This window comes from Homarus americanus, unplaced genomic scaffold (assembly GCF_018991925.1).
Source record: "Homarus americanus isolate GMGI-L3 unplaced genomic scaffold, GMGI_Hamer_2.0 scaffold41027, whole genome shotgun sequence".
Taxonomy (NCBI): Eukaryota; Metazoa; Arthropoda; class Malacostraca; order Decapoda; family Nephropidae; genus Homarus; species Homarus americanus.
Window position 1 is genome coordinate 7,868,301 of NW_024745073.1, and position 27,975 is coordinate 7,896,275.

The 27,975-nt window shown below is 35.7% G+C and overlaps 2 protein-coding genes across 9 annotated transcripts in view; one reads left to right on the forward strand and one right to left on the reverse strand.

Moving 5' to 3' along the window:
- Positions 1 to 1,712: 1,712 nt before the first annotated feature.
- Positions 1,713 to 26,593, forward strand: LOC121878458 (fas-binding factor 1-like). 5 transcript variants are annotated; one of them, XM_042384691.1, is made up of 21 exons: positions 1,713 to 1,797; positions 4,038 to 4,163; positions 4,850 to 5,354; positions 6,118 to 6,298; positions 7,014 to 7,094; positions 7,654 to 8,675; positions 8,932 to 9,190; positions 9,554 to 9,740; positions 10,230 to 10,314; positions 12,548 to 12,654; positions 12,884 to 12,992; positions 13,440 to 13,645; positions 13,840 to 13,957; positions 14,342 to 14,473; positions 15,451 to 15,540; positions 15,712 to 15,900; positions 16,120 to 16,278; positions 16,397 to 16,573; positions 17,356 to 17,550; positions 17,804 to 17,925; positions 26,389 to 26,593. In XM_042384691.1, the coding sequence occupies exons 3-20, from the start codon at positions 5,274 to 5,276 to the stop codon at positions 17,912 to 17,914; spliced, it is 3,489 nt and encodes a 1,162-aa protein (XP_042240625.1). In that variant the 5' UTR covers positions 1,713 to 1,797; positions 4,038 to 4,163; positions 4,850 to 5,273; the 3' UTR covers positions 17,915 to 17,925; positions 26,389 to 26,593. The 5 variants fall into 5 exon arrangements, 4 of the variants coding, with proteins under 4 accessions (XP_042240625.1, XP_042240624.1, XP_042240627.1 ...); XM_042384690.1 differs by having other exon boundaries at positions 5,245 to 5,354; XM_042384693.1 differs by having other exon boundaries at positions 5,245 to 5,354; positions 6,118 to 6,292.
- LOC121878457 (inhibitor of Bruton tyrosine kinase-like) overlaps positions 8,990 to 27,975 on the reverse strand; it is a 34,711-nt gene continuing 15,725 nt past the window's right edge. Inside the window, exons 11-19 of one of the 4 annotated variants that reach the window (XR_006091159.1) lie at positions 27,661 to 27,957; positions 27,358 to 27,532; positions 26,727 to 26,807; positions 26,380 to 26,498; positions 26,032 to 26,194; positions 24,967 to 25,240; positions 24,231 to 24,387; positions 21,134 to 21,312; positions 19,553 to 20,732 (exon numbers count right to left, since the gene is read on the reverse strand). Coding sequence is in view for 3 of the 4 variants with exons in the window: in XM_042384689.1 (XP_042240623.1) it covers positions 24,268 to 24,387; positions 24,967 to 25,240; positions 26,032 to 26,194; positions 26,380 to 26,498; positions 26,727 to 26,807; positions 27,358 to 27,532; positions 27,661 to 27,957 (1,229 nt within the window). In the remaining variant the exon portion in view is untranslated. Of the gene's footprint in view, positions 9,077 to 19,552; positions 21,313 to 24,230; positions 24,388 to 24,966; positions 25,241 to 26,031; positions 26,195 to 26,379; positions 26,499 to 26,726; positions 26,808 to 27,357; positions 27,533 to 27,660; positions 27,958 to 27,975 lie in introns of those variants that run through there. The other 3 variants (XM_042384689.1, XM_042384688.1, XM_042384687.1) reach the window with 3 other exon arrangements.

Consider the following 27,975-nt stretch of genomic DNA (forward strand, 5'->3'; position numbering starts at 1 on the left):
ACGGAGGGAGAGCAATAGATAAGAGGCGGGGAAGTATTACCCAAGACACTGGCCCGGCCGGAATCCGTGTTTCATCCTTGAATCGGGATTTCTTTGCATTGCTTTTCGATCAGTGTGGATATACTGTAATTGGATTCGCTGCATTGGGTTATATTTAGTGAGATGTGTACATTTGTATGTAGAATTTCAGAGAAGTAGATAATTGTAAAGTTTGTTTTAATAGAGTCTTTCTGAAATAGTGAGCGAATGTTAAAGGGTGAGAAAGAGGTGTTTTATGCAAGGTGAAACATTCTCTTAATGACAGGTGTAGACGTGTGGTCCGGAGGCAATAATGCTAGTATAAGCCTAAGTCAAGCTAGACCTACAGCGATTTCCTCAGGCACACCCTGACGCTCTCACCCCTTGTGGCCCTGTAACACTCACCCTTCAACACCTTCTGTTTTCGACGCTTAGATTCTAATTATCATACTTTTAAATCTGTCCCATAAAATATGTATACATTTCTCACTACTAATGAAGACACCATAATATAAATTTTTTTTATTACTTTACATTTATAAAATATCAGCTTCTCACTACTTGTCAGGACGGTCATCCCACTTGAAGGATTCCTGTATTAACAATCATCTGTTTTATGTCATCTGTTTTATGTTATTGTATACATCACACTTAGATTTCAGAAATACAATCGTCCAAGTGGAATGTAATCGCCAGGATGGCACCATAAAAGGCACAAGTCTTTTGGAATCATGTGTGATGATGACAAAGCCACGTTGTCAGGGTGTTGCCAAGGGGCTGCTGGTTTGTCAGACACTAAAACACAACCCTTCGTAATCCTCGGGTTGACTACCCTCATTTTTTTTCTACGATTACTTGGTCTATAACCCTAGCTGTGGCTGGATGGAGGACTCACTGACCGGCCTCACTTTTTAACATTTGTGTCTGCTGTCTGGAGTCTAGACCTCTTTATAACACCAATCTCTCTCTACTGCTCCCCACAAACACTCCCTCACTCATTAACTTTCTTGCTCTTAGTTCCCTGTAATATTTGACATGATAAAAGAAAGCCCTCTAATTTGCAATCCTGATAGAAAGTATAATAACAGAGTTGTAATAAGCTCATTATTATATAGGGAAGACCTATTGGAAAAGTGTTGCACTTCCATGGTGCCAGTTATTGTACATTTTACTAATGAGGAGACAAAGGCACTACAAAGAGTGGAAAACTCGGAATATAGAACATTACTATGGGCTAGCTAATACTATACACCTAACAGCTGCTTGAGGGGTGAAGTAGGAGCCTCACTAATGAAGACAAAATTAATGAAAGGAAAGTTAACCTGCATACAGGATAAATTAAAAGGAGAAAAATATGTTGATAGCAAAGTTCATGGAAGTGGCTTGGGAAAAGGAAAATAATGATTGAATGAAAGAGAAAAAAAAGATATGTGATGGAATTAAACAATAGCTTGTGGAATCTGCATCACAGAAAATAAAACACTGGGACCTAGAAAACTGGAGAAATGATATGGAGGTACAAACAAGCATTAAACTACAAAGAGTAGAAGGAAGGCATTGGGGAAGGAAAAAATATATATGACAACACTCCAGCTTCAATTATCCTATTTAAACCATTGCTATTTTACTTAATATCTATTTCGTGTATTTCTCTATCAATATGTCTCTAACCGATCACGGTCCCAGTCAGAGTCATCTGGTGGTAACAATTTAAACGTCTGACATCAACAAACAATCATTTCTGTCAAATTTGAAGTAGAGGAAGAGAAGTGACCTACAGTATGTGTATTAATACTTAATGTTATAGTGTAATCATTGGGTAACTATTAATATATTAAGTATACGTAAACTCTTGTGATTTTCCAATAGAAGGTATGCCAAGTTCATAATATAAAGTGGGTTTAAATAACCGAATTATATTAAATTTCGGGGACGTCAAATATTTTTGGTGTAATACTAACTGTAGATCTAATTGCAGAGGAACAGCTTGTGCTTCTTTTGCGTTATTTTACCATGAGAATGTTACTAAAATGTTTGTTTTATTGCATAGACTCGAATAAAAGGTAAATATTTAAGCTAAAAGTAGAAAGATTGTGATTTTTATGATTGCCTCTGAGGTAAATTCAGTCATTTTGTTGAAACTTTGTGGGTCAACATTACTTTTGACCAGCCAGGGCCATATAAATAATACACTTATAATAATTAATCAAATTTAATGAAGGCAATACTTTGCACGGATTCATTCAAGACCAGAGTTGACCAACACTAAATTGTAATGCAGATACAAATACATTCCGGAGCCAACACATGCCCAGTACAGTGAACCCTCACTTTACGCAGTTAATTCAACCCACGGCGGCCTGCGTAAAGTGAGAAACGCGTAAAGTGAACAACATAACATATGGGATTAATTGAAATAGAGACCGGGCCGACCCCCAGACTCCACTTTTTGACGACACACAACTGTGTTGTAGTAAAAATAACTTCTTAATTTTATGATGGTATGCACACACAATTAATAATTAAGAGAAATATCAATAATATTAGGTTTTTTAACACTTACATTAGTAGAAAAGATGGCTGGGCACACTGGGATGGGGGGTTGGTTCCGGGGCAGAGGGCAGATTATTGCCCTCACCTGTATCACTTGTATCAATTGTATCACTACCCACCACAGAGGCTTGCAGGGCCTCTTTGTCAAACCCCTCAAAGTCCATATCCTCACTATCATTATCACTGACTTGGGCCGGCTGTGGCGGGTGAAGAACTCGGTAATGTTTTGATGACTGGGCGACCTTGTCCGCACCCTGCTCGCGCCGCTTACACAACATGGCGGATGGCGGGAGGTTTGGATCCAAAAATGGCGTGGCTCGCCAGCTGATCTCCGCGTAAAGGGGTACACGCACCGCGGAATGTGAGCATTCCGGTTTCGGCAGGGTACCGCGTAAACGTGGAAACGCGGAATGTGGGACCGCGTAAAGCGAGGGTTGACTGTACTTACCAAAAGTGTAACAGAGACGTGACTGACTGCCCAAGTGACAAACAAGGTGATCATTGGCAAAGAGGAGGATAAAGTCAACGATCAAAGTCTGGTTAATACTGTTCAATATAGTACGATATATAGAAAACATCAGCTCCTTGACCCAAAAACAAGACATGGTTTTTCTAGAGGTGTTTTGTATTCTCTATCCACTGGTGATACATAACGTTTCATGTGCAGATGCCTTGTTTTTCAGGTATGAACCCCTTTTTTGCTGTACGCTTCCCTCCGCCCTTGTAGTAGGTTGGTTTATAAATTTGCTTGGCTTGGTTTGTTTTTATATTTTATTTTTAGGTTAGGATGGGTTGGGTTAAGTCTGGTTAGTTTTTGTAATATTGCTTCAATTTTCTGTTAGAGTGGATGTTTGTAACACTGCCATCACCTGCTGAGAACAGTTAAATTTAAGAAAATATTAACCCTAAAGCTGATAAAAAATAATGTAAAATTCTGTTTTAAAGACTCCACCCCCTTTTCTATCTTCTTCAAACCATATCACCAGAGCATAGACCATAAAAAAAAATAAAAAAGTAGAAAAATTATGTTTTGTTGTGTGGTCAAGGATGAAATGTGTAGCATATGACAGACTTAATTCAATAATTAGAATCTTGAAAATAATGTTCTAATTTAACTACTGTATTTGTGTATGGGGTCCCTGAAGTGGTATCCCTATAGTGAAGGGGGTCATCTTCAGTATTTAGACAAATTGTGTAAAAGTGTTGTAGCTTCTTAAATTAAGTGACAACTCTCTCATTAATGTTTATTATCATATTTCCTCCTTCAGAATTAATTACATCCCACTTGGACACCACCTATCTGGATGATTGTGTTTTTTATATGATTGAGCCTAACATAACTTAATCTAACTTTATTGCGTAAGAGGGATGACAAAAGTCACACAAAACAGACGATCGTCCAGATGGGAGTCGTCCAAGTGTGACGGCGCCCCAGATTTTAACAGTGTTGCTTTTATATGTTTCAGTCTGTTGTTTAGAAAGTTCCTTAACACATTCAAGAAAAGACATGGAAAAGTCCAGGAATTTTTTATGGCAATATCTGTCAATGCACCAGAAGACATCTGTATTAAGATAAGAAAGGGGGATTTAAGGTAAGATGCATTATTAACATCAGTAATATATTTATGCATTTTACTTCTTGTTACTGTTTTGGAAAACTCCTTTTACTGTACTTAAAGCCTTGTACTGTACTATACCTGCAGAGATAAGAAAAAGTAAAAATTATATGAAATATTTGCTGTAGCTCTGGTAAAGTTGAAAGGGATGCACAGTGTGGAGAGCTGCTATCGGATAATCACAGATGATGAACGTTTATACAGTATTAACTGATCAGATGATCTTATAATAGACCTTACTCAAAGATGTGTTTAACTATTATAAATAAAGGCTTGCCTGTTCATTGATGCTATTACCAACAGGTTATTAACACCAACAAAGTTAAAGTATTTGCAACAGTTAATGTACATTATCTAAGATTGGATGGTAAATTAGAGGAAGTAAGTGATGTTCTTAGACTCAAAGCTGGTATACTGCACAGTCAGTAGAAATTGGACTGTTGAAAGGTTTGGCTTGTAGGAAGTGCTCAGACTGGTTTACCTCCCAACATGAACCAAAATTTGACAAGATCTTAAAAACTAGTGCAAAAAATGGTACAGTTTAAAAATATCTTGAAGACTTGTAACACACGTGGTATAAATATGAAGGTAGCCCATTTGTAGGGACTCTTGTATAGGTCCCCTTTATTTTATTTTTTATTGTGAAAATTATTTCTTTCCAGGTGTTGCAGACAGTACAGTATTCACTCAATTATCTTTGATTAAGAGGAGGGCAGGTCCACTATAACTGATAAACAAATTTCACTATTACAGTGTCTCAGAATAACCTCAGGGTTGGTGAGTGGTGCAGCCACTGAATGGGCTCTCACTTAGTGCACCACCACACACAGTATTGTTTTGCTGCAGTACAATACTGTATAAGTTAAGTAATTCGTATTTACCACAAGATATGAAGATCATCTGCTCCCAAAGACTACAATCCCTCCCTCTGGTGGTGGTAGACCAGTAGAGGAAGTAAGCCAAATTCCAGTTAACTCAGTGTCATGATCATGGTTTAGTGAAGTGTTCTCAGGTGGTGAAACATGTTTATCTTGATTCACAATTAATTGAATTTCAGATAAGTGGGTGAGTACTGTGTCAGCCACCATGAGTGATTTGGAAATCAGTGGCTCAGATTCGGAGCCTGTTTCCGATGTCAACCCAGAGGAGATGGCCAGATTGATGGCTGTGAGTGTTGTCTTATGTTAATATATAATTATATGTATAGGAAATAGTGTAGCTTTGTTTACTCCTTCCTGCTGCTGTAATGTAAGAGCAAGGTTTATGAGTTATTAAAGATAATGGGGCATGTATTGTAGATAATTTAGTCACAGCATGTACAGTAATATCCACTTATATTTGTAGTGAATTTTTTTATTATGTACACTTGTTTCTTTCTCTAAATGAAACTGCACCATCCCTGCATAAGCCAGTCCTGTTTCCTGTAATACCTAGCTTTAACTTCCAATTTCTTATTAGAATGTTACTGTATTTAGTTTTTCAGTACTGTGTGTGTTTAGCCATCTGAACATTAATGTTGAATTGATTACCAGGGAGTGAAGTCTTTTCACCTTTGTTGATCATATTTTACCTTCATTACTTAGTGTTTAGTGTACTTCTCCTGAATGATGCCACAGGCTCCTCACAGCACCTCTGTCTTGTGTGTTCCACTAATGCAGCTGATGGCCCAGTTCTTTATCACCAGTCTTCTATGTTTATCTTCAAGAGGAAAGTACTCACAGCTATATAGGAAAATAAGATTGTTAGATTGTTTTATTAATGTTTTTATAAGTAATGTGTAGTATGTAAAGAGAGGCAGAGCTTTTTATGATTTATGGAGTGAAAATGTGATACAAACATTATACTGTACTTGAATTCTTTGGTTGTCGTTTAGAAGAGTGCGGTACTAAGCCTTTCAAGTTGTCCTACAAATGTAATTAATTTTTCACAGGATATAGATGAACTGGACAATGACCTCTTTAAGAGCACCTCGAAGTCTTCAGGAAAATCAGGTAGTGGAAGTACTATAGCAAAATCCCAAGATACAAAAGATCCTAAAAGGCGTGTGACCTTTAATGAAAAACCTGGGACACCAGCTAAAGCTTCAGAAGATGATGATGATGATGATGATGGTAGGAACTTTGTTTAGCTCAAATTTGAATTTTCTTTGTAATTTGGGCCAGAAATATTGTCTGCTTATATTCTGACTGTATACTGTACAAGTACTGTATGTTATTATCGCCCCATCATAGGTATGGAGCACAGTGGTTCGACCCTACCTGGGTGTTCATGCATGAGTCCTCTCAGTCTTCCTATCATTCAAACTTGTACCTCAGAAATTTAATACAAAGTTCTATACCTGTACCAGATTTATTTTTGGAGGTCAGGAGTCAAATGTAAAGTTCATGAGATCATGTGTACATCACTGTATACTTGTAAAACAAAACTGAAGAGTGGGTGAATGGATATTGACCAAGCTTACATCACATAATACTTTTTTTTTCTCCATTCAGGTAAAAAGTCAAAGTTTCAAGGGGTATAAAACACAGGTGGTAGGACGTAAGTGTAAATAATCTTTAATTACAGTACTGTACTGTAGTAATCATTTCTCTTACTTAGATTACCGGTAGTTCAAAGATATTTTTTACGACTGTTTGCACCACTATTGATGACAACAATTTGTGTGGTAAACATAATTATTGTTACAATTATAGTACTGTATATCCCACATCTACACAGTTCTTACTCCTGCCCTCCCTTTGACAGTCAAGATCTAAAAAATATTAACAAACTGTTTTCGTACATACTGTATGTCTAGATAAGTTCATTTTATTATTTATTTGGTAGACTGGGATGCTGATGACCTCTTGCATTCAGACGACGAAGTGAAACCCCGTGGAAAATTGGCCAAAAAGCCAGAGACATCAGGTAAAGCAAATAAAGTTTTATATCCTAAGCATATTTTTAGCAACCCTTGTACCAGTCCACAGTGTATGGGGGTTGAAAACTCAGAATCAGGACCCTCAATAGGTGTGTTACTAATGCTAGTCATGTCTGTTCTGCTGTTGTGAAAAATTAATCCCCGAGTTAATTTTGTTTTTCATAACTTTATCTTGAAGCCCAGTGGGCATCACTTGGTCGCCTCAGTTTATCCATAGGTTGAAGTTTGAGGAATATTGTCTCTGTGTACTTAGGAGTGCTCTTAATTTTCATATGTTCACCCATAACTCCATGGTCCAACCCCCATAGGCTGTAATCTGGAGTAAGGCTACTGAGACTTCTGGAATAATCCACTGTTTACTACTTAATAGCATCTACAGGCATTACAAAGATATGTTTGACATTGTAGTTCAGTAGTTGTTTCATTGGCCTTGGTACAGTCATTGTTCTCTGAATATCAAACCAACACCCCAAAATTTTCAACTAATATTTTGTGCACTGCTGATGGTTCTTGCAACAGATTACATTTTAGCTTGTCTTATTACAGATGCATCTTCAGTTTCACCTGCCAAAGCTGCTGCTTCTGATAAAGATAACAAAGAAGACTCTGGTAAGAAGACTATGGCAAAAAGTAAATTGATGGCTGACTTATTCAGTGATAATTCTCAAGATCTACCTAAAGAAAGAGAAACAAAATCCCCAACTTCAAGTGAGTCCAAGAAGGATAAAAGTAAACTCATGGCTGATTTATTTGGAGGGGGAGACGACTCAAGTAATCCTGGCAATTCAAGAGAAAATAAAGACTCGGGTGAGACAGCTACAAAGCGAGGGACAGCTAGAAAGGCAAAAGAGAACATCACCTTTGATGATGATGATGACTTATTTGGTGGTTTGGAAGAATCAAGAAAGAAACCGGTGTCTGACTCTCCCAAGGGTGGAAGTTTTTTAGACAGCCTATTAACAAAAAGTAATGCCTCTGAACAGTCAAAAGTAAAAAGAGAAACAAACACAGAATTTAATTTAGATGAGAGGTATAAAAATATAGGCAAAGAGACTAAGGGAAAGAGCACAAAAGATTTTGGAGGATACATGCCATCATCTAGCAAGCCTAACAGTCCTAGTAGAGGAACCCCAAAGAAAACCACATCTGATGATACTTTTGATCTCTTTGGTGACTTTGAACCAAGAAAAAGGAATCCGAGGTCAAGGTCAGCACCTCAGAAAAAAACATATGAAATAGATGATGATGATATTTTGGGAAATATTCGTTCTCGTAAAGGTGTTCTTAAAGACAGTGATAAAGAGTCTCCTCATACTAAGCCCAGCCCAAGTGGAAAGTCTTCAGAATCACCAAAAGTGAAAAAAAAGTCTCCCGCAAAAGCTCAAAATAAAGATGATTGGCTTTTTGGTGATGCAAGCAGTGTCTCCGATACTATGAAGAAAAACATAGATGAAACTTCTATTGATCAAGCAGATGAAGGTATTAAACAATCATCTCCCAGCAAAAATGAAGATTGGCTGGGGAAAATGTTGGGTGGCAACACGAAATCGCCCAGTATATCTAAGCAGGTGGAAAATGTTCTTTTTGGCTGTTATTTAGCTCTTTACATTACTGCATATATATTTATATCATTATTTCCTACTTAATGTGATATTTTATTACTTTTATGTTTATCTTCCATTTTATGCCTCATAATATGTTCAGTAAAATTGTAAATATTAATGTAAAAGCCTAACTACATTGTTTAAAGCCATAGTCACTCTGGAAATTCCTCATGAGAAAACATTAATACTGTATAATCTAATACATTATCCACACTTCTAGGCTGCATCCCAAGGTAGTTCTCCAAGTGTTCAACATCCAGGTGGAGTACCAGAAGGTGTCTCGGTATCTGCTTCGCCTGTTGCACACACAGTCACAGCAGGAGTCGTTGCTTCTAGACATCAAAATATTCAGTCATTGTCAGATCCTGTAACAAATTCAGCCATTTTAACATCTACTTTGCCAGCTGCAACACCTTTTATACCTGCTGCATTACCCACTGTCCCTTCTGTACCCTCTGTGATGACAGCAGTTTTGCAGAGTAAGTGGAATAAAAATTCTTTACTTAGTTTTGATACACTAGACAAGACTAGTTAGTTTTGATACACCAGGCAAGACTAGTTGTCATCTTATGCCTCGGTATAAAGACGAGTGTTTAAATTAGTTATAAGAGCAAAATGTTCATAAAATAAAAGCATGAGTTTGAAACTTTGTGCTTTAGCAGGTCATGATACTACTTTTCTGGTGTAAGATTATGTCTGTTCTTTGTCATGACCTTCATTTTTCTTTGTTAGTTATCTTCACTTTCACTTACATTTTCTTTTTCAGACTGACTGACTGACTATCACTACCAGTTTTATAATTTTCGTTAATTACAATGAAACATTTTGTAATATATATACAGCTCCAGAGGACTTAAAGCAGCAGTTTTTGAAACAACAACAGGAAGCTCAAGCTCAGGCTGCTGCTGTTGCTGCTCAGTTAAAACAGCATCAGAATCAACTTGAGATGCAGATGGCTCAACAGCTTCAGCAGCAACAGCAGAATATGGCAGAGGTGATGAAAAGACAACAGGAGGCAGCTTTAGAAAGGTGAATATCCTGCATGTTGATCTTTAATATGTTCTTGAAGAATTAGCTTCATTGGATACTAGGGGTTTCTGGCCTTGTTGGTATATGATTGGGATTTTAGGTTAAACCTTTTCTAAAGCAAAATACTGTAATAGTAATATTTTAATAGTCACGTGGAGTTTACTCTCTCCTAAGCCACAGTAGTATTTCATGTGGGAAAGGTGGAAATTGAGAGAGTAACTTCCTGAAGAATTATGGGGAACCAGAGTTTTTTTCTCTCTCTCCCAAATTTATTGTGTTGAGATTGTCAATTATGATTAGTGTTTCAGTTTCCACATGGGAAGGAGGAAATATAGGAGCAGCATTGATGATGATACAATAATACATAAATTAGTATGATAAAGGAATAGCATGTTTGAAGATAAAGTAAAAAAATTTCAATTTTAACCAATACGGTATTTTGTTTTGCTTTTGGGAGGTTTTCTGAATATATATCAACATTTTTTCCAGGTATAAGGGTGCAGTGTCGGCAGTTGGCCAGTATGACATAAATGCTTCCGTCCCAGTAAATAATTCTGATCAACAGAAAGATAAAGTTAGTACACTGAACTGAAATTTATTTATAAGGAATTAGTTAATGTAGGATAATTAAGCATATATGTTTTGCATTTTAAGATAGTAAGTATTGTTCTGTATAACCCAGTGAGTGTTTTATTTATATGTTGTTAGTATACCGTGTGTTGTAGCAATTCTTTTTATTGGGCTTCACTTTTTTTCCTAGAATATAGTACAGTACTGAAAATTATCAGGACTACAAACTCATCGAATACATGGACTGTACGGGTATTAATTTTTGTTGTTGTACAGTACTAAATGCATTTCTCAGTATTTACACAGGTATTTAATCATAATGAAGACAATGGAAATCATATGTTTTGTACGGTTTATTTCTCTCATTCAGTGGCGTAGCTAGAGTGTGTGCCGCCCAGGGCGGCCCTTGAGTTTGCCCCCCTCAGAGCGTGAATAAAAGGTACTCCCATATTATTATTATTATTGTTGTTATTATTATTACATATTATTATTGTTCCCATATATTATTATTATTATTATTATTATTACATATTATTATTATTATTATTATTATTATTGTTATTATTATTATTACATTATTATTATATTATTGCCATACATACACATACATATTATATTATTACATATACATATTATTATTATTATTACACACATATTACACATATTACATTATTATTGTTATTATTATTACACACATACATATTATTATTGTACATTACATATTACATATTACACATATTATTATATTATTATTATTATTATTATTATTATTATTAATATTACATATTATTATTATATTACTGTTATTATATATATATATATATATATATATATATATATATATATATATATGCATATATATATATATATATATATATATATATATATATATATATATATATAGAGAGAGAGTTATATATATATATATATATATATATATATATATATATATATATATATATATATATATATATATATATATATATATATATATATATAGCATATATATATATATATATATATATATATATATATATATATATATATATATATATATATATATATATATATAATAGTTTGTGTACCCATTATAATATTACTGGCATATATATATATATATATCACATATATATATATCAAATATATATTTAAATACACACCCTCAAAACATACTTCTAAACTTTTAAGTAACAGTTAAAACAAAAAGCAAAAACGACATAGAGGATAGGAAAAAAGTAAAAAAGTGTAAAAATTAGGACCATCTTTATTTCTGAAATGAAAACTACAACTTTCTACAAAGTAACTTTTCTTGTTTTTTGTTGGCACCCTTCAATGACATTGTCAAAAAACTATTTCATCTGTCAATTGTCGCCTATAGACAGTATGGCAAGATTTCTCAACCGCAAGGTGCTCATAGTAGATCTTGGCAATTCTTGATCAGTTTTAGTTTCGAAAACTCTCACAGGTAGCAACACTAACAGCAGTTACTGGAGACGTTAATCCTTCCCTTTGTATGCGTGCAGAGTTAACTCGCCGTGTCTGACCTAACACCTGACCCACAATTACATGAGCTCACTGGCGTATTTGTTTGAAGTTGTTTTTAATCCTCAACAGGTTCAGGTTGTGTGTGTGGCAGGGGTGGGGGGGGGCATAGCAAGCAAGGGTGTAGCTCAGACGTGGCCGTGATGATGTGGGTCAGGTGTTAGGTCAGACACACAAGATTAACTTGCCGCCGATACAAAGGATGGATTAACGCCTCCAGTAGCTGCAGATATGTGGTGATGATGAGCAGAGTGCAGTATGCCCGGGCGGACTTCCCCCAGCTATACTTTAGTGCTCTCATTAGTAGATAGATAATGGTGAGAGATAACCAGGGTTGTTAGGAATCCATCATTTTGGTGGGTAAATCTGAAGATACTGTATAGGAAAATAGTTTTGAAATTGTCAGGCCCTGAACAGCATTTTCTTGATGAAATGGATATACTGTACAGTACTCTCATCTAGCAGTTTTTTATAAGCACAAGCAAACCCGTCCTCATTCCTGCAAGATGAGAGACTGTAGGAGATACCTTTTATTTTGTCTACCTTGGTTACTTTATCCAGTAACTTATGCTTTATCTACTGAGATAAAATGATTTTTATATATTCTTGTGCCTGCTTACACCATTGTAATTGGAGTGTAACATAAAGTAGATCTTTATTAAAAATTTATGTAATGTCATTTTATTTTCCCAAAGGTTGATTTGAAAACAGCCAAAGTTGAGGTTGCTGGATTAAAAGCAGAATTGGACTTGATTCGTAAACAACACACTGAAGAAGTGGCAGTGCTTGAGGAGGGTCACAGGTATACCTGTATTTGTGTTGTTTAATGTATACAGTATATGACTGATTTTGTTACACCCAATTCTAGCAAAAAGGGCACATTACTTTACTTATGTCTGTGTAGATACTGTATCCTGATTGTTAGTGTAACTTTGAAAATTTTTTGGTCTGTGGTTAATAGACGAAATTTGTCACTGATAATATGTAATGTTGATAAAATTAATTAAGCTTCATTGCCTTTTTCATTTTAGGAGAAAATTGGATGTTGAAAAGGAAATCTGGGATCGAGTTGAAAAAAGATTGAGGGAGGAACGTGATAGCTTGTTGTCAGACTTTCAGAAGAAGATATCATTGGTGCAGGTAATTTTCATTTATAAAACATATTTTGGTTTTCCCTGAATCACTTTACAGAGATGTTTCACAATAACACAGTTGTGCCTTCTTTAATACACTACCGGTACATGCAAGTTTCATTTTCACTTTTTACCGCCATTGATTTTCTTGTACAATAAAGTGTTAAAATGGTCCTGTACTTTTAAAACAGGTGTTGGGGCTGAGTGGATACAGTACTGTACTTCCTGTCCTAGGGGATGCTGGTTTGTGCCTGGGACACCCATAGTCCACCCAGCTGTGAATGGGTATCCTAACTTTATAGTTGGGGAAGTAAAGACAGTAGAGTACAGTGGTGACCACACTGCCTGCCTCCTTGTGAACTGAAGGTCACTTAACATTCAGAGTATTGTATCCACATGCCCTCTAACAGGTAGTCAAGCCACTTGGACCCATTTTCACTTTTATTCTTACAAGGAAGAGAAGGAGAATCTGGCTTCATCCTATAAAGTCCAGCTGACAGGCATAAAATCTGAATGGTCTCAAGCAGTGGAACGCACAAAAGAATTATATTCAGGAATGGTTGAAAGAATGAAGGAGGAACACCAGGCTACCCTGGAGAGAATGACTCAGCTTAAAGAAATGGAACTAAAAGCTGCTTTATCTGCAACAGGACATGTTAGGTAAGAATATTGTTATATCACATCATAATTTTTTTCAGCAAATATAAATAAATACAATATGTATAAGAATGTTAAATTAAATGTATTATTTATTTTCACATGAATTTCAGTAAGGCTGTATGATTTCTTAAATATACCTCTATATAGTTGTGTGTGTGTGTTCAGGTCTTGTATAAAGAAACTTTTAATTACAGAGAAGTTGAAGCAGTGATGACACAGTTGGAAAGCAACACCTCAAATCTTTCTGAATTAACAGCTTCAATCAATATCCGCCATGATTCATCGTTGGAGTTAACACAGAGGGCTCTCAAGGTTAGATTGTCTGTTACTTCTTTCACAAAGTAATTTTATATTGTGTGAGCCCAAGTTTAAGTTTCGCTGGACTAGAAGTTGTTGTAAGCCAGAAAATAATCCATACCCACAATTCTTGGTGGCATCCCTAATATCCAATCACCTTACTTGCTGTTTGGGTGGTCAGTCTGTTCTTTGTTATGACTTTCATTGTCCAGTGTCAGTGCAGAAGGAAACCAGAGTATTCAGAGAAAACTTGCTATGTTTGGTTGGGTCACACTGGATAACACCCTTCTCACATCCGACCTGGGCTGGGAATTGAACCCGGGACCTTGTCATGTGGGATGCAGTGTGTAGGTGAGTGGTAATTTTCATTGTACATACTTGTATATCCATTTAAAACAGATGAAGGAGAAGCAGTTGCAGGAATTTGAGGCGCAGTTGGCAACATCACGTGCTGAATCAGAGGGTGAGAGAAACAGACTGAATACTCTCATACAAAGGCTAGAGAACACCCTCATGCAGCAAGGCTCAGAGGTTAGATTATTAGCAATAAGAAAAGGTATTACTGTGTCCATAAATTATTTGACACAATGCACAAATGGAACTCTACTAAGACGAGAAAAAACTTATAAGAGTTGCTTGTCGAGTACAGTAGTGTAATATAAAATTAGCCTGTTCTATCAAAAATGTTTACAGTTTAATAAGTTATAAAATGGGTCAGATAAATTATGGACACCCTCTATATGTGGTGTGGTTGTAACTGAAATATTAATGAAGTGATCTTGAGACTTGTAAACTCAGAACATTGTCAATCAATGAGAGTACCATCCACATATCTGAGGGTGGGTGACCACAGTCCTCCACTCTAAATGTTTTGAGGCTGTTTTTATCAATCCTTCAAGGGTTTTTGTTATCTCTGGGGACCCAGTATTTTTTATTTCATTCGATGTAAAGGATGAATAAAAAACAGTGAATGAAAAGAATGAAAACTGGGAGGTATAAAAATTCAAAAAGTGTCAAACAATGATTGGATTATGTTATGTGTTTAGGTTGAGAGAATGGTAAATGAAAGATTGATCAAAAGAATTTGTACTTAAGATATGAAGCATCAGAAGGAGTGGGGAAGACCATTTCGGAGATGGAAGGATAGTGTGAAGGACACATTAAAAGAGAAGAGAACAGTCAACAAAAAGCAGTAGTGTACATTAATGATAGCACAGCACAGGTTTATAGAGATGTTTTAACATTACTCTATGAGGAAATGAGTGACACTCTGTTTTTGCCTTTGTTCCCAGCTGCCCTTCAGTATAGAGGGCCCAGGCTTGTAAGAGAAAGAAAAACAACATTATGAAATCAATAAATATTTAGTGTCATCAGTGTTGTTTGTTTATAAATGAAACCCATTTTCTGTAAGTGGGCAGCAGGCATTGACTTGTACACTCCCTCCCTCTCATTTCATATACCAGTTTGCCATCTACTAATTTATAATTCTAACTGAAGTCTTCTTCTAGGTTGAGAAAGAACGTTGGAGGCTTGCTCAAGAGCGCATGAAAATGGAAATGGAACGTCAGGCAATGACTGAAGAACGGAAACATTTGCGGGTTGGTCATTACTTAAGAAAGTCTTGTATAATGGATATAATGTATCCATACACAGTAGTATTAATTACTATTTAATGTTTTTTGTATTGATTGAGCAATGATATTTTGTGGGAACGGTATTGTTGATAAATTTACTACCTGCAGTTTCTCTTGAAATCAATATTTCCTCAGATCAGTACAGAAACAGAACGACAGAACTTGGCCAGTGCTCGGGAAAGCTTAATGTCTGAGCACAGGTCTCTGTTGCAATCTCTGAATCGGCAGAAGCAAGAATTGGCCAGCCAACAGGCAAACCTCGGTATACAACAGAATTTAGGTCATGTTTCTGCTCTAGGGACCCACATCAGTGCTGGTAATATGGTAGGTAAAATCTTCTCCCATACATTCGTGTCTGATATAACATTGCTGCAATTTTTGTAGCACAGTTAGAATAATTCTTATGTTGGAAAATTGACAACAAAAGTTGATGATAAATATCTGGAAAAAAAAACACATATGGCACACCCTCAGCCCTGACTGGTGGAAGTGTACAATACTTGACTTGAAAAACCTTGATTGTTTATTTTCTTTTCTTAAAAGAATCACTTTGATGCAGTTGCTGAAATGCCAGCATTGAATGAGGAGCGTCGTAGATTACGTGAAAAGATAGCTGCTGTTAACATTCAAGAGCAACAACTGCAAGAGGAAGAAACTAAATTAGAGCAATTGAAACTACAAGTGGAACAAGAGAAAGCAAAGGTAAGATAGAAGACAAGCATCTTTGAATTCAGATTAAGAAAACATACATTGTTACTGAAACTCATTGTTATATCATAGAATTATATAAACCTGTAGTATGTATATTCTGCTTTAACAGTTAAAACTAGAACGAGAAGTCTGTGCCCAAGAACAGCTACTGCTAACAAAGACACGTAAAGAAACTGAGGCAGCAAGACAGGAAGTTGATTTGCTCAGGCAAGAGCAAGAAGCCCGACTTAATCAGATCACCACTCAGACTCGGGCTCTTCATAAACACCAGGAGAAACTAGAAAATGTAATTACTCTTCCTATGGTTTGTCAGTTCATTATTAATTTGAAGATATTAATTTTAACACAGTTTTATGTGAATAACATTATCTGTTGTGTTGCTTAAAGATTTCCATTTTTTAGTTCACAAGGTGTTAAGGATATATGAGCCTTCATATTGGGGAACTTTTCTACTTGTGTGCCCAGATTCTCAGTCTTACCATTTCTTTCTTACCACCCACAATTATTTACTTTTTTCTTTTACTAATACTGTACTTAATTTTAAATTTCTCATTATGTTTATACCATGTAAGCAAAGCCTTGTCAATAAGTGCTCAGCTCTCTGTCCAACACTTCTTTCATTCCCACATTTTCTTGTATCTAAATTATTTACATCCTGTTCATACCACATGTTGCTCTCCCCTGCATCTTTTCAGTCACTGCAATTGTGCTTCTTACCCTTACATCTATAGTTGTCTTCACATCTGTATGGTAATGTCAGCTCAAGTACATCTCCTTTGCCTCATTTGACATGATCCTCTCTTTCCTTAGATTTTGAATGCACCTCTTATCTTTCCCTTTACTCTGTAATTTAGGTCATCACTCCTTCTTCCACTCATTGACAGATCCCTTAAAAGATAAAAAAATACTTCCTCTGTTCTGAAGTGAATTTTATAAATTTCTTTGTATTTTTATTTATTTTTTCTATAAACAAAGACCTCTGAGGGAGGTCCTCCCCCGTATATATAATAGCTTTGAAAATCAACCATGAATTGAGTACAGTAATAGAATGAATTGTATGTTTTGCAGGATCACGTGAAGCTAGAACAGTTGCGAGAAGAAGTGGTTCGTTTGTCACAGTATGGTTTATGTGCTTCTTGCCGAACCAAAGGAGCAGCAAACTTTGTACTGGAATATGTGACAAAGCCTTATAATGGTCGTCTCCCAGGTGATGGTGGAGAAGGGTACATTAACAACTCTTTTAAAGTGGATCTTTCCAATAAAGTAAGATTATTATGTGTGCTTGTAAGCTTAATTTATTTACATTTGTTTATAATATTTAAGGTTGAAACTATCCAAGAGGACACCAAAGTTAATAAAATACTAAGTTTCTCAAGTCAAATATATGCCTGTTGTCTTGTGTTTTTATTGAGTCTGGATCATTTAGTTGGAATTAGGGTTCAATAATTATTATGATTTCTCTTTTTTAATAACTTTGATGTTAATTTCCATGTTATTAAGTGAGTCTTCTTTTCAGGCCAACTTGTCCCCAGCATCAGTCCTAGCACGTTTAGCAGCTGCACGAGAACGTGAAAATACAGAGCGAGAGAAGAGACTTTTGCAGATGTCTGTCATGGAATCTTCTTGACATTTTGCCTGGTATAGATTTCTCACTTTTTAATGCACCTAACTACAAAAAATATGCAATGGATCCTTATTATTGTCTTGGTTCATAATTTGACATTTTTAATCAGTTCCTGATTAAGTTTGTGACTGCCACATCTACCAGTGTTTATTCTGAAATTTTGATGAGTATTTAAAGGACAATAATGTACACCATTAATTAAACTACTAAATACAATAATTTCTTTAAGTTTATACTGTATATTCTATACTTCTTTTTCAAGATTCGCCTCAGGGTTTCATACCAACTTTTCTTTTGAGTACAGTATTTACGTAAGGACCATTAGTCACAGCCAGAAGAGATATGAATGGCATTTTACTGGTTTGTAGATTCAGCATTTCAACTTTTAAAGAATTTCATCCAATGCAGACAAATCATGAATGCATAGCAAAAGTTGAAGGTGTCTATATGATATGCAATGGAGGTGAATGGTGGTTGGGGTAGAGCCAAGTACTGTAATGAATCTTATTTGTATTGCAATGCTAATGACTCTGCCAGTAATTTTTTATGGCAATTTTTGTTACATTTCTTTCTTCACTCTGGATGTACTGAAGAAGGTAAACAAATTAATTTCTAATTCCAAGAGAAAAGTATTCACTCCAAAAAATCACCTTTACTGTATCAGTTGTGATCTTAGAAATTTTGATTTTATTCAAAATCTCATTATATATACACTACTTGACGTGCTGATTAAGAATCTACAGTAAACCCTCGATAACTCGGAATGTTATATAATTCGGCATGGATACGGTCTCGGAATGCATTATAGTATAACTATGGAAATGCCGAGATTTTTTAAATTACAGTATCTGGGAAAATCTTGGCATGTCTGGTCACCTGTGTCACCTATCCGGTACTATGATGCTTCATTCTTTGCCTGCAGTGCCGGTAAGTGTTACTTTTTTTACATTTAGTAATTACATGTACACATATGGGTCAATAATTTTGTATTTTTGTTGGAGAGGGGAAAGTGCCTTGGTAAGTCAGAATTTGGGATAACTCAGCAAGGCCAGAGCCCCATATGTGCCAAGTTATTGAGGGTTTACTGTATGCTCAAAAAGTTGTTATTTAGATTACTTGTGCTAATAACTCTTGGAAAATTTAATTAGTTTTGCAACACTAAATCCTCACCACATAATAGTTTTTATGGCAATGTTTTGGTGGGTTGGTATTAAGAAGGGTATCCAACTTAAAAGCTTTGATTCAACATGCCTGATGGCAAATTTGTAATCATGGATAACCCATGCAAGCATGGAAAATATCCGTTAAACAGGTTAATTTCCATTTCCGAGAGAAAAGGTGGTTTTCCACCAAAAGATCACCAAGCCACAAACTAAATTTCTTTTTAATATGTTCAAATTCTCAAAAAAGTATAGGTGTTCCTTGACACGATGATTGACACATACTTGGTCTGATATATAGATCCAACGTATACTTCTACGACAGTTATATTGGCATTTTCATATTTAAAATGTTTCTTTTTCATGTTTAGTACTTTTTATGGTATGACATTATTGTTGAACCATAAAAAACTACTAAACATGAAAAAGAAACAGTCTGTATGTATGTTAAGTACAGGCATTATACATACAAACTAAGTTAATTATTCTTTGGTTTTATTAAGATATAAATTTTTTTTACTTTTTATTATTTAGAACTCCTAGCACTATACAAACATACATCTCACAAAATTGTAATTCCTAAAATCATCTTTAGTAGTATGGTGTGGCAGGAATATTTTAGACATGACCAATGGTGATCTTGTATCACAAGATTCTAAATACAAAATAAATTTCTTTGACAAAGGTGAAAATTTTCAGTCAGTTTGAATATAAACTGTATAAACAGATTGAAATTAATACATCATTGTCAGTAACAGTGCACACTCCAAGGGTTATATATGAGACAAAGTGACTAATAATTTTACAACTTTTTCAACACCAGTTCCAATTGCACAACTTTAAGGAAAAGTTAAATTGCTTAAACTTCATGTTTGTAATAAACTCATCATTGATCAAAGTTACCACTTCTTTGACATCTCCAATTATTTGGTTTTCTCCTTATTCCAGCACTTTGATCCCAATATAGCTCCTGACAGCTAACCATAGTCCAATGCCTAGGGGTTAATAATTAACCCATTAACAGTGTTGTACGTTGACGGCGTTAATTTAACGCAGTCAACTTTTTGTTAACGCTGATGCCATCAATTTTTTGCGGCAGATGACGCTACAGGTGACAGTCAACTTTTCACCTGAGCGGAGTGTCAAGCGTCAATTTGTTCGTCGACTTCTAAAATTGTCAATTTTTCCAAGTTAGATTTTCAATTACAATATCTTGTTATATAGACGACCGTGAAAAATTTTGCCGCACCCGCCGCCCGGGCAGCTTTCTACAGATTTGAATTTTAAAGTCAGGAAAAAGGCCACCAACCAGCTGTCCAGGTTGGTGGAGATGTCCATGCACGAGACTGAGAGGAGCAGCAGTGAGGGAGATGACAACGACCATGACGTGGAGGACGAATTGTTCCAGGCCCTGTATGAGGCCCCCGCAGGAATGAAAAAGACAGTGACCTATTCAAGCCCTTCCTGGGGGAGAAACCTTTGAAAAAAAATTTCGACAAGGACACCTTCCTCAACAAGGCCATGAGGGAGTTGTTCATCAAATACAACACCCCCCCATCCTCTCTAGTGCTGCCGTGGAGGGCATGTTCTCCATGGGCAAGGACATCTTGAGGCTCAAGCGCAGCAGAATGAGCGACAAGCATTTTGAGATGCTAGTATTCCTGCGGGGGAATAAATGAATAATTAAATTTATATAATATAAATCATAATAAATTATTAAAAATGAATGAATATTTTTTTATTTTGCATGTTACTCCCATACACAGGAGAATATGCGTTTCACGGCTGCTTTTGTACATCACCGAAAACTCGTTGACGCTAAAGTCGTCAATTTATGAAATCGTTTATGCCGATGCTGACGGCATAAAATTTCCCGGCTATTTATGCTGATGGTGCCACTTTTTTCATTGAAGCGTACAACACTGCTCATTACGTCAATGTGACCCATCTTCGTGTGCACATTACTTCAAGGATATTCATAGTTCTCAAAATATAATAAACAAATCAACAGTCACATATGCATGAGATTAAATAAGATACAAAGTATAAAAGCTGTACTCACTTTGAATAGCTAGCATCACAGAAAGGTGAAGTGAGCTAGTTTGGGGGCCGGGAAGGAGGGTAGCAGTAGTGGTGGGGTGTTGAGTGGAGGTGTCAGGACATGTGCGTAAATTTTCTATGACTAAATTACACCCTGTATGTGGATAGCTTTACTTTTCAAAACAATTATCACATTGTTATCTGGGGGAATATTTTATAATAGTTATTACACTATAAGAAGGCATACACATTTCACCACTACTCAAATAATATAAAATTTTGTACTGTATGATGCATGGGTGGTTTGGGACAGTGGATTGTGAGTGGCTAAGTTCTAGGGAGCATCCAGTGTTTGAAAAATTGATGCATACATCTTAATCCCTGATGTGTGTATTTTTTGCTGCAGCAAAAGATGTGAATTTATTACAGTTATAAAGGTAGTTTAGAACAACTTAGGATCATGAGATTTATAAAATTATTCCAACATTACATTTATGTAGCTTAATACTTATCACATTACTGTACTTATAAAAAAATATTGATAGCCCTGTGGCAGCAAAGTATAGCAGATGATTTAACAATGATTTGTAGCTACAGGCCCACAATGTAGCCAAGCTAAGCTGAAAAATCCTAAAAATATTCTTTGTACACTTATAACCATATTGAGCGAACTGGTTAGGCCAATAAGTACATCCTAGCAAGCTAGGTCACACAACACCACAGTTAATGATCAGGATACCACCGGACATTATTCTTGGAGGCCTGCAAAGGTTATATAAACTTGAAAACACTCAGATTCTTGACATATATGGTTTACCTCCAGATAATGTACAGTAACTGTAAAACCACTTACCAGTATATGAATACAGTACTACAGGCCTGGGCAGCCCAGATCATGTGTTTGTGCGATTCGTGGAGTGATTGAGAAGTTCTATTTAATGTGGCCCGCAGTTCAGGTAGATGCAGCCAGTATATGGTGAGTAAAACCATATTTATTTAAAGAATAATCTTCACACACAATTCGTTACTGTTTCATCACCAATGAGTAAGTAACTACAAAAATGTAACAGTGAAATAAGTCTACAATATAAACATTTTAACTTGTGTGAGTTTACGGGCCAAGTTTGACGTGGTCTGTTTAATGGATTAGCTGCTATGTGGCAGTGGGTCACTTGGGAATTAACAAAGGTTGGGTAAGTCCAAGTGGGGTCACACACAATTTAACTAATTAAGTACTTCCAGAATAACACACAAAACCTAAATCGCAACTCAGAAACCCATAGTTGGCGAGTAATTAGCATTGAAATGTAATTAAAATATTCCAAGCATCATTACAGCCACTAATTATCCTGAAATCGAATCATGGACCATAGATTCGGAATCAGCATACTCGGGAGTACCTAGTATACTGCGATTTTCAGCGAAATCTAATTTTTGGCCAAAACCACCAAAATACTAAGCCTTAGTAATTTTTCGACCGAAATACAGGTATACTTTTCTCTCGGAATTGGAATTTAATGAGTAACTGATTAAGTACTTCCAGAATAACACAAAAACACCAAAATTGCACCTCGGAAACCCATAGTTGGCAAGTAATTAGCATTGAAATGTAATTAAAATATTCCAAGCATCATTATTACCCGGCAATCGAATCGTAAACCATAGATTCAGAAAAAAAAATATATATATACTGTATATTCATACGCAGGACGAAATAGTCCCGTATTCATCCGCGTTCGTTGTAGAAGTTTCGTTCGTTATAGCATTCTCAATTTTATAGGTAAAACCGTTCGTTACAGGAATATTCATAGTAGAATCCGTTCGTTATAGCATACCCGTATGAGGAACTACAATGAAACATCCTATAGGCACATTTTCTCCCTCTGCTATATATATATAGGATGTTTCATTGTAGTTCCTCATACGGGTATGCTATTGAAACGCGGATGAATACGGGACTAGCGTATGAATATCAGCTCACAGCAAGAGCGTCAGGCGCCATACTGGTTCATTGTGTAGTCACTGCACCACTGAACTTGTTGAAATTTCATCTTTTGATGTGGAAATTCGTGTTATTTTTGTAACTATTTTGTTATACAAGTGTACAATTGTAACAATGTATCGTTAAAAGTGAGTGAGAAAGCTAATACCCCTTGAAACTAAGAAAGAAATTATAAATAAACGTGAGAATGGAACAAGCATTGCAAAACTTAGTAATGAATATGGGATGACTAAATCGACTATATGTACGATTTTGAAGAATAAAGAGGAGTTAAAAACTGAGCAAGTGGCTAAGGGAATCTCTAGACTTAGCAAAGCAAGGTGTAATTTGCTGAACAACACTAAGGTAAGATAAGGTACTGTATTTTTTACAATTTCCACATAAATTTTTCAGTGTTAAGTGGTTGAAGTGGTTGTATTTGGGGGCCTGGAACGGATTAATCCTATAATGAATGAATGCTATAACGAACGAGGTTCTAGAACCAATTAGATTATGGTTGGCATTATTCTGGTGGGTGTCTCATAAGTAAGAGAAATGGTGTAATTGTAGGAAAAATCAATGTTTTGACAGACTGTTTCACTCGTCTTGTTAAATGCTAAGAAACTTGAACATATTACCTAAAAAAATACTATGATGGATTTGTTTCATAAATGGGAAAAAGACTGAATATAAATTGAAAATATCGTAAGGTGGACGTAAAGATAAACTGCTTCACTGTCCGTGCTAATACAATATTAACATGACTTTTGGGTTAGGCAGGATATAAATTTTGGTGGGTTGGCCCGCAGAAAAAGTGACCCATGACTGAGGAAAGGTTGCCCATGCCTGCAGTACTATATTTAAACTATTTTTACTCCTTTAAATGGCTGTAGCACTATGTAATGTAACTTAAATTACATGTACTGTATTTGGGAGTAATATACAGTTCAACAGAGCAAACTACTTTTATGTGAATTACTTGTTTTGGCCATTCAAACAAATACCTTAGAATATATTTCTATCTTGTCATGTGTTACTGACTAGAATCAATAAATTTAAATTATGCAAAACCTGGAAAATTATGCAATATGTTAGTTTCCAATAAGTTTCATTCTTCTAGGTCTACTTTCACCTTTACCTTTGTCACATAGGGTTAATGCACAGCTCAGTTTTTATCATTTGCTCCAAGTTGGATTGGCAACAGTTCTTCTCACACGGGTCACAGTTATTTTTTCTTCAAAACATTTTGAAGCTCCATAAAAGATCAACAGTTCCTCAATGGCCCGATCCTCTAGCTGTAATAAAAATATATAAATGTCAAGGTATTAGTAGATACAAGTCACAGTATGTCGACCCAAAATTACGAGTTGAAAAATAACTGCTCCGAGTGTTAACTCGGGCATCCTCTCTCTAGCACTGGTTCAGTGAACACCTCCCAGGCATTTGGTTGTAAAGTTGGTACTGTAAGTGCTTATTGTATATAATGTACTGTAGTGCAGTGATTCCCCCATAACCTCTGGCACCTACCGCATGGCACCACAAGCTTGAATTATCCTCATCCTTCACCTGCAGTGCTGGTAAACTTAAATTTTTGTGCAAGTTTTCTGTTTACGGTAAGTAATTTTGTCCAAAAAGTTGGGTATTGGGGTGGGACAAAAGATTGGGAGGAGAGTGCCATGATAACTCGGAATGGTTAGACCCATATACAGTAATCAGAGATATCAAGGGTTTACTGTAGTTATAACAATTTAAAAAAAAAAAAAAAAAAAAAAAAAACTAATTATGATCCTGTTTAAAACAACAAATGATTCTATTATATAATTAAAATGTTCTATTATCCAAAGCAAAGTTGAAAAGTCATTAAAATATTATACCTGTATCATTCCCAGGGGTTTGGACTGTTCTCTCATTAAATTATCAGAGTGAGTTTCTTCTTCAAGTAAGATGTTAAAAAAGCTTGGCACTGCTGGAAGTTGAGGAGGAGACTGAGGTACATGTTTCTCTAAGTATTTGTGACCTGGAGAGGGAAGGTTGCCATCCACAGGAGAAACTGGTGGTGAAGATGCCACCACTGACCACAGTCCATTACACTCCTTTTCTATAACCGACTGATTATCTGCTGAAATTTCATCTTTACCCCAACTGAAACTGAAATTTATTTAAGATTGTAATCAATGCAGTTACTCGCCATAAATTTTAGCTATAAATAACTTGAAATAAGCTATGACCACATGAACATTAATTTCTCTGTTCATGGCTGAAGGTAAAGTTTACTGATTTTTTTTTTTTTTTTTTTTCAGCAAATTCAATATTCTATGACAGACAATTAATATAGTCGGCCATATTTAGTCAAAACACATGAAACTAATGTCAGATTCAATAAAAATTATTTCATGCTTGAATTGGAAAGTCCCACCATCCTTTTATAGATACAGTGAACCCTTGAAGATCCGGACTAAAAGAGGGGAACCACCTATCCGGAAAAGCTTATTGTCCGAATTTTCCAGTGAATAGTAAATGATACAAGAAACATCCAAAATACAGTACTAATGTAGTGATAAACAAATTACTGTATATAAACCATGCATTTACCTATGATAACATAATAAGAAACATTGTATCATTATTAGAGTGAATGAAATAATATTCCCAAAAGCAACAATTGTCAACTCTGTTTATATTTCCCACCTCCTCGGGCACCTGTGTCCAAGCAACTGACAGGTCAAGCAACGCCCACGGACCTAAAATGTTTTTTGCTCTGGTTTGGGAATGTTTCTTAGGGAAACTTCTAGGAGGGTTCTTAGCTCAGAACCCCCCAAAAAGTTTTGTCCGGATCTTCCTAAATCCTTATTTCCCAGGTTCGGATCTTTGAGGGTTTACTGTATACCAGGCACAAAATTAGTTTAATTACCTAACCCTGTGAAAAACCCTATACTTACCCTCTCTTGCTTGGGGTACCTGATCCAGACTGCCTCTTGTTGCTTTGGATTGGTACTGGGGGACTGCTCTTTTTCAATTTTGCTTCTTCAGCCTTCATAATGTCAGCCAAAGTTTGAGAGCCAGTTATAGCATTAGCTGTGACAATGGCACCATTGGTGGTTCCTGAAATATAAATAAATTCAAGTATCTGTAGATACCTTCCATAGTCCCAATAATGACACCAAATATATACTGGGCTATAAGTAATATGGATTTGCATGAGTATGACCATTTTACAGTACTTGATTATGTTTAAAGTTTAAGACATTATCTAGTTTAACAGCAATGCTAATAAGATGAACACTTACCCCACGCAGGTGCAGAAATACTCCTAGAAAAACATTGCACTCGCTTTGTTGATTCTTCAGAAGCAGCTGATTCTGCTGCCAGTTTCTTACGCTGTTTCTGAGACAACTTGCCCATCTTGCTACAGAAAAATAATTTTGAGAACTGCTGTTAAGAGTTTTGACATAAATGTATAATGTATACAGAAATGTCTGGGAATAAAATTCTTATATAAAATCTTTTTCATCCTTACAATCAACTTACCTAATGACTTTTTTTTTTACTACCCACATTCACCTTTACTTTTTGGTTCATCTTCAAAACACTTTGGAGAAATTATGTAATACAGTACTTTTAACTCAAAACTTACCTGTTTTTTGGCAAATGGGCATTTTTTTGTGCTAATTCCATGGAATCTTGTAAGCTTGGGAACTTGGGTAATGAAGTCTCTCTGAAATCAACGAATAAAAGTATTATCACAACAGTCAAATTACAATAATATCATCTATTTAACTATAAAATCTTTAACTTGGTTGTTTATTCCCTGGAAAGAATGTCAGGTTCAAAGACAATTTTACTAGAAACCCCATCGAGGAACATGAGCATCTTATTTGATAAAAACTGGCTCAATAATTATAAAGAATGCCCAGAATAAACAAAATGAACATAACAGTACTGTACAGTATGTAAGATAAAGAAAATACAGCCTGAAAAAACAAATGGATAAGCTGATAAATGGAATTATTCCAATTGCTTTCCCACAAAACCACACAAGTCTAGGAATTTGAATCCATTAATTATTAACAGGTACATTAAAAAATAATTATATCTTGATTGGTCCAAAGCGAACATGCATTTATATCAGTAAATGTTAGATACAATCCTTATTGGCACACCTCTAAGATCATGTGCAAAACCTGGAATATATTGTCCACAGATTCATCAAGGAGGTGAGATCCCCTCTCATGTACATACTGTACAGTAAACACATCCTTATGTACCTGTTAGATGTTTCCATAACACAAGCCTGAATTCTTCCGGGAAAACCACAAGACTGTTCATTGTTAGCAGCAGGACTTTCTTGATTGAGTGATTCTCTTCGTGATTTTATAGGTAAAAGGGCTGAGTGACCAACTGTGCTTTTCTTCTTGCAAACTTTCTGCCATGAGCTATTTTCTGAAAACATGAAGAATAAAATGAGGAGTCTATCCACACATCATACAATTAACTCAGTTCCACACATTTTGTTATTACACAGAAATATTGAGTCAAATTTTTTTTAAGAGTACAAATATCACACTAACCATGTATCATCTGCACCTGGCAAACCAACTCGGTATTTGTAGAAGATTGTAACACTGACTCAGGCTTACAATTATTGCTTTCACCACTTGGAGATTCAGTGAGAACTCGTTCTTGTAAGTCATTGAAATCTAAAGTTTCAAAATCCTCTTCTAAGTCTCTAGTTATGTCACAGTCAGATGAACTAACAGAGGATGATGATATTTTTCGAGAACGTCCATCTCCTTGGCTGTTGCGGTGCTGGCGTTTCTTTTTACGTGTTGAGCCAGAACCTCCAGCAAATGATAACGCCTTCTCCCCTGTAAATTAAGCAAATT

Coding starts and splice junctions, on each gene's coding strand:
- LOC121878458 (XM_042384691.1), top strand. CDS start 5,274: ATGAGTGATTTGGAAATCAGTGGCTCAGATTCGGAGCCTGTTTCCGAT. Junction 5,355..6,117: donor AGATGGCCAGATTGATGGCT/GTGAGTGTTGTC, acceptor AATTTTTCACAG/GATATAGATGAACTGGACAA. Junction 10,315..12,547: donor CTGATCAACAGAAAGATAAA/GTTAGTACACTG, acceptor ATTTTCCCAAAG/GTTGATTTGAAAACAGCCAA.